This window comes from Cetorhinus maximus, chromosome 3, assembly GCF_964194155.1.
Source record: "Cetorhinus maximus chromosome 3, sCetMax3.hap1.1, whole genome shotgun sequence".
Taxonomy (NCBI): Eukaryota; Metazoa; Chordata; class Chondrichthyes; order Lamniformes; family Cetorhinidae; genus Cetorhinus; species Cetorhinus maximus.
In genome coordinates this window covers 3,337,895-3,351,506 of record NC_135881.1, presented here as the reverse complement: position 1 = coordinate 3,351,506, position 13,612 = coordinate 3,337,895, and the positions used below count along the sequence as shown (strand labels likewise).

General features: G+C 45.7%; 1 protein-coding gene across 1 annotated transcript in view; it reads left to right on the top strand.

The window, feature by feature from the left end:
* The first annotated feature begins 12,297 nt into the window (after positions 1 to 12,297).
* The window catches only part of LOC144672476 (WD repeat-containing protein 97-like), a 57,460-nt gene continuing 56,145 nt past the window's right edge, over positions 12,298 to 13,612 (top strand). The window contains exon 1 of the mRNA XM_078534323.1: positions 12,298 to 12,390. Coding sequence (XP_078390449.1) covers positions 12,360 to 12,390 — 31 coding nt within the window. The 5' untranslated portion in view covers positions 12,298 to 12,359. The remainder of the gene's footprint in view (positions 12,391 to 13,612) is intronic.

Below are 13,612 nucleotides of genomic sequence, written 5' to 3'. Positions count from 1 at the left end.
TCAGAATAGTAGTCTACAGTGATAGGATAATCCATTCCTGCTAAAGTGAAGAGGTTTACTCCCAGCTTCATCCATGTTCTGTCATGTGTCCTCAACAGCTCGCCTGATTGTTTAGCTTGGTACTTGGCACTGCACTGGCCGATGTGGTCTTTAATTTCATTGCTCATGTTCGGCCAGTAGAGTGCCTTTCTCAGACATGGAAGCACTTCAGCATCTCTCCTCTCATCTCCTTAGGGATAATGACTCTATTTCCTTTGTACATGATGCCACCTTGGGCTGTCAATTCATCTCAGTGTGCCCAATAAACTCTTGTGACCACGGGTGTGTCCTTGATGTCCTCAGGCCATCCCGTCATCACTACTTCTTGCAGCACTTGGAGAGTTGCATCCTGTTGGGTAGTTTGCTTGATTTGAGCAAGGCCCTTGTCCGTTAGATGCAAAGTTGCTGCTGGGTTGAAGACTTCTGGAGCAGGTCGAGCTGCTGCTTCACATTGAATCTGGAAGTTTTCACATTCTGTTGTAGCATCCTCTACTTTCTTCACGGGGAGTTGCTGCTCTCGACAGCATGTCAGCGATATATATCTGTTTCCCTTGCTTGTATGTCACATCCAGATAATACCCCTGTAAACAAAGTAACATTATTTGCAGACACTTTGGAGCAGATGGTAGCGGTTTGAGAAAAACACGTTGAAGTGCCTTGTGCTCGGACTCCACTGTTACCTTGTCTCTCCCAAGCAGGTATTGACGAAAATGCTCGCAGGCAAAAGCAATAGCCAGGCACTCTTTCTCGGTCTGAGCGTAATGCTGTTCAGTTTGTGTTAGTGCCCTGGATGTGACTGGTTGTCCGTGCTGCATTCGGGTTGCTCCAAGACCTGTCTTGCTGGTGTCACACTGCAAGGTGACTTCACTATTGACGTCACAGGACTTCAGCACTGGCGTTGTCATCATTAGTTGTTTGATTTGAGTGAACGCTGCTTTCTTGTTCTGTTCCCCAGCACCACTGCACCTCCTGGGCCGTGAGCTTGTGTAACGGTTCACACTCTGACGGCAAATTGGGCAAAGATTTTGCTGAATAGTTCACGAATCCGACAGATCGTTGCACTGCTTTCACGTCTGTTGGTCGCTGCATTGCTGCTCCACCTCTCACCTTGTCAGGATCCAGGCAAAGACCTTTTGCTGTCAGTACGTGACCTATGTACTTGACTTCAGGCATCTTCATTTGCAATATTTTTTTGTTCAGCTACAGGTCCCCCTGATGAGTGTCTCGAGCAGTCATATTAAATTCTGATCATGGTCAGTGATGGTTTCTTCCATTGTGTCTGTGGTAACAAGGTATACAATCTCATCCGCAGTCTGATGGCCCTGAAGGTGCCCAATACTAAGTCCTTTAATGGATTAGTGGACCTCGCGAAGACGCATTTCCAGCCGAAGCCATCCAATAATAATGCAGAGGTTTAAATTTAATTCCAGAGTTAGGGCCCCGGGCGAGTCCATCGCAACCTATATAGTGAAGTTGAAGCAGTTGACTGGGCGCTGTGACCTCAGGCACACACTCAATGACACGTGGGACCAATTAGTTTGTGGAGTTCACGACAATGCCATTCAGCACCGTTTACTCGCAGGAGTCAACATCGATTTGAAGTGCGCCCTGGAAATAGCGCTCACCATGGAAAGTGCTGCGAGGGACTCACAGTCTTGACAGAACGCACAGCAGGCCGGGAACTTACCGGCATACGTGGCACAAAAACCAGAGATGCGGCAGCGAAGTAATGGCATTCTGCTATTAGAAAGGTCACGTAATAAAGCAATGCAGGGTGAAGTCGAAACAGCCCATAAAGCAGCAAACCAACATGATTGTACTGAATAATACAACAGAACCTGAAGCTGCCGATACCGACATCTATTCCCTGTACAATGACACAGTGGTAAAAACTGAACCTATCACTGTCACAATCCAAGTGAATGGGAAGCCACTAGTAATGGAGGTAGATATGGGAGTCTCAACCACAGTGGTGGGAGAGCACACATTTAAATACCTAAGTTAAGGTACCAGCCACTGAATCTGGAGTGAACTACCGCTCAATGGAAGACACACGCTGGAGAATCCATATGGGTAAAGGGCATAACCACAGTACCTGTGTCCTACAGGCAACAGATAGCCCAGCTTCCAGTGATCATAGTGACATATAAAGGACCTAGTCTTCTGGACTGAAACTGGTTACAAAGAATTAAGCTCAACTGGTCTGAAATATCTCACTTGCAAACAGGGGGAGTTCCTGAACTGCTAAGGAAACACGACTGTATTTTGGGATGAGTTAGGAGAATTGAAGGACCTTCACATGCTGCAAGGGTCCCTCAGGTCAGGGTTGGTTCCTCTAGAAAATCATGAAGAGGAACAAAATTAATTTAGTGTCTCTCTGAACAAACTGAAGAAACAGTTGGCAGAGAAGATGTTCAATATTCCAGGAGGAAGCCAAGAGATACAGGAAAGAGACTGAAGAGCTGGAGAATCAGCTGAATGAAACAACAGAGGCATTAGAAGGAAATACTTTCCAACATGCGAATGGATGATGAAGCCATGGGTAGCTCAACTACTGAACTGAACCAAGTTAAGATTTCACCAGAGAGAAATTTGGCCGACTGTGAAATCAAAATGAAGGACAAGACAAAACAAACAGTGCGGCAAACAGAAGAAAAAAAGACAGAAATCGGATCAGAAAAGCCAACTGGCTATGTCTCAAGAGCCCCCCTCGACAGCTGAGATGGGTTATTCCCAGCTAGAAAAGGGAGGTTTATCGGTTGTATTCGGAGTGAAGAAATTCCATCAGTATCTGCGTGGATGACATTTCACCATTGTGTCGGACCATAAACCATTACTGGGTTTATTCAATGTGGATAAGGCCATTCCACCAATAGCATCAGCAAGAATACAGTTTTGTGCTTTGATATTACCTACGTATGAGTATACTTTTATGAACCATCCTAGTTTGCATTTGCAAAGGCTGACGCACTCAGTCGTCTCCTGTTACCGGATAGCGTTGTACAGACTCCACTGCCAGAAGCTGCTTGAGTTGAATTTCGTGGACTCTTCGCCTGTGTGTGTGTGTGTGAAGCAAATTAGGAACTGGATGAACAGAGTTCCAATTTTGTCGAAAGTCAGAGACCTTGTATTGCAAAGGTGGTCAAATTCACCCACGTCTGAAGAGATGAGATCATTCCATACCCAAAAAACAGAGCTGAGCTGTCAAGATGGAATCTTGTTGAGGGGATCAAGAGCTGTTGTCCCTTCACAAGGAAGAGAACCACTCTTGACAGAGCTTCACAGTGAGCATCCAGGCGTATCAAAGATGAAAATGCTTGAGCAGAGGCACGTCTGGTGGCCAGGTATAGACAGTGACATTGAAAGCATGGTCAAGCACTGTCTCCAGTGTCAGCAACAACAGATGCCGCCTGTTTCAGCTCCACTGCATTCCTGGGAGTGGCCTGGCCGACACTGGGTTAGACAACATATTGATTCTGTAGGACCATTCTTAGGGACCATGTTTTTATTGATCATAGATGTGCATACTAAATGGTTGGATGTGTATGAGGTCAGATCACCGAATTCGAGAGCAACTATTGAAAAGCTGCGTCAATGTTTTAGTATACGTGGCCTACCGGAAGTCATCGTTTGGATAATGGTACAGTCTTTACCAGTACAGAGTTTCAGAGATTCATGAGTTTAAATGGAATCAGACATATTAAAACAGCCCCATATCATCCCTTATCAAATGGTTTCGCTGAAGGAGCTGTGTAAACTTTCAAATCTGGATTGAAGAGGTTATCAGGAGGTACTCTAAAAACTCGACTTTCCTGTTTTCTTCTCAACTATCGTACGGCGCTCATTCAGCTATGGGTTCAACACCGTCTGAATTATTGATGAAACACTGTCTACGTGCAAGGTTAGGTCTGGTGTTATGATGTGGCAGAGGATGTGTGCCAGGCGGATAATATCCACGAGGGAAACTTAATCACACGGTCACAACTGTTTTGCAATTTGTATTTTATTTTGAGATGCATGCCTTGAATTCAGGAGTAATAAGACCACCGCGACTTCAGAGGTTTTTAGAAAACTAAATTGAACATTTATTAACAACAGAAAAGATTTCAAGCGCAAACATAAGTCTATAAATTACTATTATAATACCTCCCAAAGCCCCTAATTAATCTGGCTCCCAGTTACACCTCCATTAAGGCAACTGTAAAAACAAATAGATTTAAACAGGCCCAGGCAAAGCAAGACAATACCCTGGATAGGAGAATGCAAAGTGAGTTTTCCCAGCTTCGGTTTCTGTAGACAGCAACTTGATGTACCACGGCTGGAGGCTTTCACATTTGTGTTAGATCTTAGGTTTCCTTCCCTTCTTATCTCATCTCACTTATACATGTTTCTCCCTTTTTAATGCAAATTCTATTCTTCCAATATGTCTTTGCAACTTTACTTTTCTCATAATATAAATTTTTCATAGTACTAATTTTATCAGTAACTTTGGGAAAAATAAACACACTGTTTCTTAGCTTCTTCTGACTAGGTTTAACACCTTACTACCTCTTTGAAATTCAAACTACTCTAATTTATCTATAAATGCAAATTTTCCCTACACCTCACATTCTAAAACTTCAGCTTTATGCATGTTTACGTATTTATCATTTCAAAACTAACTTCTTGATGATAACTCAAAACCTCCAGACCAGAAGTCTCCAATTCAATTAAATACCACCCCTCCACCATACACATACACACAGAGAAACTAACCCAAACCTCACTATTAACACACTTTTACAATAAATCACAATAATATTATGTAAATTATTAAACTTTAATGACATCTGGTGTTTCAAAACTTAGATGGGAAGATAGAGAAGAATCAGAGTAATTAAAAATTGAATCACGATATTCATAGCAAAGCTCAAAGATTTACTGTAGGATTTATAGTTTTTGTACCGAATTTTGGAAGTGGACCTTGTTGGGTTCCTGGTACAATTGTCTCAGAAACTGGTCCCTTGTCCATCCAGGTGGAAGTGGAAGACTGAATTATTTGAAAACATGTGGATCATCTTAGGAGTAGAGAGACTTTCCCACAACCGGCTATTCTGCCTGCGCTTAACATCGAACCATTAATCCCTGAGGTGACAGATTGACCTAGGATAGATATACTCGATGGCTCTGTAGAGTTACCAAACCCCGAACCGCCACTTTATAATGAGGTACTCGCATTGGAAGCAGGCCAGAGAAGGTTCACTAGGCTGATTCCTGGGATGAAGTGATTGTTTTATGAGGAAAGGTTGAGCAGGTTGTGTTTACACTTATTGGAGAGCACAGTTTAAAAATAAGGAGTCTCCCATTTAAGATGAAGATGGGGAGGAATTTCCTCTCTCAGACGTTTGTTAGACTTTGGAATTCTCTTCCACAGAGAGCAGTGGAGGCTGGGCCATTGAATATAATCAGGGTTGAGTCAGATTTTTGATTGACAAGGGAGTCAAGGGTGGACAGGCAAGATAAGGCCACAATCAGATCAGCCATGATCTTATTGAATGGCAGAGCAGGCTTGAGGGGCACTCCTGCTCCTATTTCTTATGATCTTATGATCTCACATTTTCCTCACTTTATAATCCATCCACCATGTTCTTGCTCACTCACTTGACCTGTTTATAAACCTTTGCAATCCAGTTGTTTTCTCCATTCCTGTCCCAATAATAGGACATTACAGTTTTTTTAAATGTGCATTCATGTTAGATATGGTCCCAGAGAAACCAGAAACATGGCTAAGTCAACCAAATGGTCATTCTCCAGAGTATCAATGTTTATTCAACTGTGCAGTGCATCACAGTCAAGTCTAGCTTGATCTTGCTGCTATTCAGATGCTAGGATTTTTTTTGTCTTGGTCACTTGATAGCGATTGGGAACAATTTTCCTGCTATTCTCCCTCCAGCTCATAGAATTTAACAGCATCGTGCCTAATGCTGGTTCTTTGAAAGGGTTCTTCCATCAATCCAATTTTCTCACTCTTTAACCACAGCCCTGTAAATATTGAGGACAAGAGTAAAGAGGTCATGTTGAACATGTATAAGACACTAGTTAGGCTTCATCTGGAGTACTGCGTACAGTTCTGGGCACCCTACTTGTGGATGGATGTGAAGGCATTGGAGAGGGGACAGAGGTGATTCATAAGAATGTTTACTGGGATGAAGAACTGTAGCTATGAGGATAGATTGGAGAGGTTGGGATTGTTTTCCTTGGAGAGAAGAAGGCTGAGAAGAGACTTGATGGAGGTATTCAAGATCCTGAGGGGTATGGACAGGGTAAATAGTGAGAAATTGTTCCCACTCAAGAGAACATCAAGAACTAAAGGACACAGATTCAAAATAATTGGCAAAAGGAGTATATGTGATGTGAGGAAACATTTTTTTCACCCGGAGGGTGATTGGAGTCTGGAACAAACTTCCTGAGAGGGTGATGGAGGCAGGTTTGATCGAAGTATTCAAAAAGGAATTGGATTGCTATCTGAAAAGAGAGGGGATAAGGCAGGGGAGAGGGACTAGGTGGAATGTTCTTTCAGAGAGCCAGTGCAGACTCGATGGGCTGAATGGCCTCCTTCTGCAACGTAAAGATGCAGTGTTTTTATTCATTCATGGGATGTGGGCTTTACTGGCTGGGCCAGCATTTATTGCCCATTCTTAATTGCCCTTGAGAAGGTGGTGGTGAGCTGCCTTCTTGAGCCACTGCAGTCCATGTGGTGCAGGTACACCCACAGTGCTGTTAGGGAGGGAGTTCCAGGATTTTGACCCAGCGACAGTGAAGGAACGGCGATATATTTCCAAGTCAGGATGGTGAGTGACTTGGAGGGGAACTTCCTGATGGTGTTCCCATTTATCTACTGCCCTTGTCCTTCTAGATGGTCATGGGTTTGGAAGGTGCTGTTGAAGGAGCCTTGATCAGTTCCTGCAGTGCACCTTGTAGTTGGTACACACTCTGCTACTGTGTGTCGGTGGTGGAGGGAGTGAATGTTTGTGGATGAAGTGCCAATCAAGCGGGGCTGCTTTGTCCTGGACAGTGTCCAGCTTCTTGAGTGGTTGTGAGAGCTGCACTCATCCAGGCAAGTGGGGAGTATTCCATCACACTCCTGACTTGTAGATGGTGGACAGGCTTTGTAGAGTCAGGAGCTGGGTCAATCGTCGCATTCTTCCTAACCTCTGACCTGTTATTGTACCCACAGTATTTATATGGCTAGTCCAGTTCAGTTTCTGGTCAATGTGATACTGTGATTCTGTGAATTTCTCCTTTTTCATATCTTCTCCAATTATTATTTGGTATTATATCAAGCTCCCTGAATTTGCATTTGAAAAATGCAAAACTAAATCTGTAAGGGGAGTAAATGTAAAGAGAAAGGACAAGGCAGGGCACTGATACAGTTGTGGGAAGTCTCGTGGTGTAATGGGCAGCATCCCTACCTCTGGACTAGAAGCTCTGGGTTCAAGTCCCATTTCAGGCTGTGGAAGGTGTGTTCATAATGTGGTCAAACAGGTTGGCTATCAACCTGTAAATCCTCCCAATATGCCTGATGGCAGGTGGTAAGAGCGGGAGAGTTTCCTGGTCAGCCATACTGCAGAAGGCAATGGCAAACCACTGCAGTACTTTGCCAAGGATCATCATGGACCAGTCCATGGTCACCAACCTCTTAGGGCGTGGTACCTGAAGGAAGATACAAAATTGTGAGGGGCCTGGACAGGGTAGATCAGGAGAAACTGTTCCCAATGCTTTTTTTTTTACCATTTTGGTAGCACTCTCCTGCCTGCCACCCCCCCCCACCCCCCCCACCCCCCCAATCAACCTTGACTCCCTTGTCTATCAAGGATCTATCTAACCCAACCTTGAATAAATTCATCTAGCCTCTGCAAGGCTTGGACCCGAATATTCAAGAGCATTTGACATTTTGGAAGGAAAGGAGAGGGAAATTGGCTAATAAAGGATGAGATTATTACAACACTGAGAAATCTGAGAGAACTGGTCAGTTCATAATTGTTTAGTGAGAGGATTGTTAGACTGGTTAATGAAAGGGCGGGTAATAATTAGCCATAGTTAGATCTTGGTTTGGAAGATGAAGATGTAGAATCAGTTTGGGTGGAGATAAGAAATAGCCAGATGTTCTTATTTTCTTGTGCATACGTTCTTAAAACTAGAGGAGTGACATAGTAGCCACATACTGTTCATAAAACACACCGTTAGGAACATAGGAAGTAGGAGCAGGAGGAAGCCATTCAGACCTTAGAGCCTGCTCCGCCATTCAATAAGATCATGGCTGATCTGACTGTGGCCTCAACTCCACTTTCCTTGTCTGCCCCTCCATAACCCTTGACTCCCTGGTCGTTCAAAAATCTGTCTAACTCAGCCTGGAATATAACCAGTGACCCAGCCTCCGCTGCTCTCTGGGGAAGAGAATTCTCACAGATCAACGACCCTCTGAGAGAAGAAATTTCTCCTCATCTCAGTCTTGAACAGTAGACCACTTATTCTTAAACTATGTCCTCTGGCTCTAATCTCCCTCACGAGAGGAAACGTCCTCCCGGAATCCAGGCTGCGCCAAATCCCCTCGGGATCTAATATGTTTCTGTAAGATCACCCCCCCGCCGCTCTCCTAAACTCCAATGGGTACAGGTCCCAACCCGCTCAGCCTTTCTTCCTAAGATTCCAGGAGTGAGTCGAGTCAACCTTCTCTGATGGCGGAATGCGGAAAGGACTCAGGCAAGGTGCCCACGGCGCCCACCACCCACTATCTTGACTGTCACCACCCTGGGCATTGGCTGGTTGGGGACTGTGGTCAAGCCCTGAGCTGGGGCATTTTCAGCTGTCCAACGTTAATTCGGACCAGCCCATTGTGAGGGGCTGGATCTGGCCGGAGCAGCGCCAGGACAGCCTGGGGCCGCCTCTCGTTCCGAAAAGGTGAACAAATAAATAAAGAAGACGCGGGTGGGAAGAAGCCGCCGGCAGGGTCGGCTCGGCTTTAATTGGGAGCGCGGGCGTCGCGGTCTCTTAGCAACCGTCGCCCTGGAGACGGCGGCGTCCCAGCTCCTCCCCCCGGGGCGGGGGCGGGAACCGAGCCACCAACTAGTTAGTGACGGGTTTCGGCGTTAGTTAGTGAGGCGGGCAGTCATCGAAGAGAGAAGTGGCCAGTTATAATAGTGAGAGGATTAGTTAGACTGGTGAATGGAAGTTAGTCATGGTTAGGGGCTAGTTAGTGAGAACCTGGGGACTAGTCACTAACCTGTTAAACCCTGGTTAGTGTAAAGTTAAGGATTCGCGATTGAACCAGGTTGAACCCTGTTGGTCGACCAGCTAAGGGACTAGTTAGTGAGATGTTAGGGATTTGTTGCTGGTCCATTAAATACTAGTTTATGAATTCTTTACTATCTGATTAAGTTATTTGTTGGCTGTGGACTGGTTACTAGGCACTGGTTAGTGAACAGTTACTGAGAAGATAAAGAGGCATGAATTGGTTAATGACTCAGTGATATAACCAGGGACTGATGAGTGAGAGATTAAAGACAAAATGCTAACTGGTTGAGCAGTGAGAGATTAGGGAATTATTAACAGCTAGTTGAAGGGCCAGTTAATGAGAGGCTGCTGAGAATGTTAATAGGTGATTGGCCTTTGCCTGGTTAGTGAGAAGTTAGCAATAGGTTAAAAACTTTTTTTTGGGAAGCTGATATTTGTGAGGCATTGGGAATGAGTTAATAACTAGTCAAAAGCAGTGGTCTAATTTAGAGAGGTTGGGATCATTTAATAAGTTTCGGGATTTGTTGCTAAGACTAGCTACTGGGATGCTAGACACCGGTTAATGAAAGATTATAAAGAAGGTAGGTTAAGTATTGATTAATGATAAAATATTGAGAGGGGAGAGGATTTGGAGAGAATAACTGATTGAGCTGTAGGGGTCCAGTTATTCCTCCTTTAACCCCTCTGTTCCTTGCTCCCCCGTGTTTTATCTTCGCTCTATCTCTTACTCATTTCCTAAACTGAATCTACACTTGTAGTAGGAGTGAAAGCTGCAGATCCTGGTTTAAAAAATGAGGCGCTCGTTCCTCTAAAAAAATGATCGCAGCCCAGCTGTCTGACTGGGCTCGCAGTTTGTTGAAGAAATCACTAGATCATACGGAGAACGGGAGGGGAGTTTTTATTTCATTGATGGGATGTGAGCGTTGCTGGCTGGGCCAGCATTTATTGCCCATCCCTAATTGCCCTTGAGAAGGTGGTGGTGAGCTGCCTTCTTGAACTGCTGCAGTCCCATGTTCACTGGGGACTTCCCAAGCAGTGCACCCAAAACCAATAGACAAAGGAGTCAAGGGTTCTGGGGGAGGGGGCAGACGGCAAAGTGGAGTTGCAACATAGCCAGATCAGCCATGATCTTATTGAATGGTGAAGGAGGCTTGAAGGGCTGAATGGCCTACTCCTGCTCCTAAGTCCTATGTTCCTATGAAGGGTCCATCGTTAACACATTTAAGGCTGGGATAGACAGATTGTTGGTCTCTGGGGTAATTAGGGGACATGGGAGCGGGTGGGAAAGTGGAGTTGAAGCCCAAGATCAGCCATGATGGTATTGAATGGCAGAGCAGACTTGACACAGGGCTGTGTCGTCTACTCCTGCTCCTATTTCTTGTGTCCTTTTACCCTCCTTTACTGTGAAAATTCCATTTTTTAAATATTAATTCATGGGATGTGGGCATTGCTGGCTGGGCCAGCATTTATTGCCCATCGCTAGTTGCCCTTGAGAAGGTGGTGGTGAGCTGTCTTCTTGAACCGCTGCAGTACCTGTGGTGTAGGTACACCCACAGTGCAGTGAGGGAGGGAGTTCCAGGATTTTGACCCAGCGACAGTGAAGGAACGGCGATATATTTCCAAGTCAGGATGGTGAGTGACTTGGAGGGGAACTTCCAGGTGGTGGTGTTCCCATGTGTCTGCAGCCCATGCCCTTCTAGATGGTAGTGGTCATGGGCTTGGAAGGTGCTGTCAAAGGAGCCTTGGTGAGTTCCTGCAGTGCATCTTATAGGTGGTACACACTGCTGCCACTGTACATTGGTGGTGGAGGGAGCGGATGTTTGTAAATGGGGTGCCATTTTTGGTTAGACAGACTACCCCAGGTTGAAGTACCATTGGAAATCCCAATGGGCCAGTGTTTTGCAAGCTTTGCTACAGCTATACAAAGCTCTGGTTAGACCACATCTGGAGTACTGCGTCCAGTTCTGGGCGCCATACTTGAGGAAGGATGTGAAGGCATTGGAGAGAGAGTACAGAGGAGATTCACAAGAATGATTCCCAGGATGAAGAACTGTAGCTTTGAGGATAGATTGGAGAGGTTGGGATTGTTTTCCTTGGAGAAAAGAAGGCTGAGAGGAGACTCGATGGAGGTATTCAAGATCTTGAGGGGTATGGACAGGGTAAATAGTGAGAAACTGTTCCCACTCAAGAGAACATCAAGAACTAAAGGACACAGATTCAAAATAATTGGCAAAAGGAGTAAATGTGATGTGAGGAAAGTTTTTTTCACCCAGAGGATGGTTGGAGTCTGGAACGAACTCCCAGAGAGGGTGATGGAGGCAGGTTCAATCGAGGTATTCAAAAGGGAATTGGATTGCTACCTGAAAAGAGAGAATGTGCAAGGTTACGGGGATAAGGCAGGGGAGTGGGACCAGGCGGAATGCTCTTTCAATGAGCCAGTGCATACTCGATGGGCCAAATGTCCTCCTCCTGCACTGTAATGATACTGTGATGCTGTGATTTTTGCCGGACAAGGGTATTAATAGATATGGAGCCAGGCTGGATGGATAGGATAATGATGGGCCAAAGGGCCTTTATCTGCGCTGTAGACCTCTATGACTCTTTGATATGGATCAGTCATAATCTCATTGGCAGAAAAGCTTGAAGAGGCTGAATGATCTCCTCATGTTTCGATATGGGGTATAAACTATGGGGAAAAAGGACATGAAAGTCTATGTCGAGGAATCCTGTCACTCCTGTTCCTACACTCCTTGCTGTGATAGTGGTCACGGGATCCTCTGGATTCTTCTTAACCAATTAAAACAAAGTGACCTGGTGATATGAAGTGGCTTTAAGACTATGATCCAACATGAGGGACGTGAGACATTATTTAAAATTCCGCAACTATATCCTAGCCTTCTATTTCGCTCTTTCCCCAGGGGCATCTTTAGCCTGGTTAAGGAGAGACCACCAAATGATGAATTTCTCTTCATTTTTTAGGGACAAGGATTGTGAGGAGAGAGCAGATTTAAGGTATTCTCACGTTAACAAACTGCACTCTGGGTACCATGGAACCTGTAGATATCAACATCGAAGAGGGTGAGTCTGTTTATTGGTCAGCTCTGTGTTCAGAAGCCTGGACCAGGAAGATCCAAATGCCTCACTAGTTATTTGGTTAAGTAGCTCAGCTGGTAGCATCTTGTCACTAAGACAGAAGAGACCTCAGCACTTGATCCACGCACATATTTTCGGCACATTACTGGGGGAGTGCTGCACTGTCGGAGGATCAGCACTGAGGGAGTGTTGCACTGTCTGAAGATCAATACTGAGGGAATGTTGCACTGTCCAAGGGTCAGTACTGAGGGAGTGCTGCACTGTCAGAGGGTCAGTACAGAGGGAGTGCTGCACTGTCAGAGGGTCAGTACTGAGGGAGTGCTGCACTGTCGGAGGGTCAGTACTGAGGGAGTGCCGCACTGTCAGAGGGTCAGTACTGAGGGAGCGCCGCACTGTCAGAGGGTCAGTACTGAGGGAGCGCTGCACTGTCAGAGTGTCAGTATTGAGGGAGCGCCGCACTGTCAGAGGGTCAGTACTGAGGGAGCGCCGCACTGTCAGAGGGTCAGTACTGAGGGAGCGCCGCACTGTCAGAGGGTCAGTACTGAGGGAGCGCCGCACCGTCAGAAGGTCAGTTCTGAGGGAGCGCCGCACTGTCAGAGGGTCAGTACTGAGGGAGCGCCGCACTGTCAGAGGGTCAGTACTGAGGGAACGCCACACTGTCAGAGGGTCAGTACTGAGGGAGCGCCGCACTGTCGGAGGGTCAGTACTGAGGGAGCGCCGCACTGTCGGAGGGTCAGTACTGAGGGAGCGCCGCACTGTCGGAGGGTCAGTACTGAGGGAGTGCTGATTAGACCCAGCTGAACATTGTGTTCAGTTCAGGGGCTCAGACCCTAGGAAGAATGGCATTGCCTCAAAGAAGTTTATTAGGATTGTTAAACAGGAATGTGCAACTTCTGTTAGGTGGAAAAGCTGTGTATTTTGATAGAGCCAGTCTGCCTCTTCAGATAGAGGTGAAAGATCTAAGAAGAGCAGGAGGTTTATCAGTGGTGCTCTAACCAGCATTTCTCAGCCAACATCATGGACGCAGATTACCCGTTCATTATGACATTGCTGTTTGTGGGATCTTGCTGTGTGTAAATTGGCTGCTGCATGTCCTACATTACAACAGTGACTACACTCCAAAACCAGCTCCTTGGTTTTGAAGCACTTTGGGGCACACAGAGGGTGTGTAAAGCGCTCTAGAAATGTAAGTCCTTTTTGTTCCTTT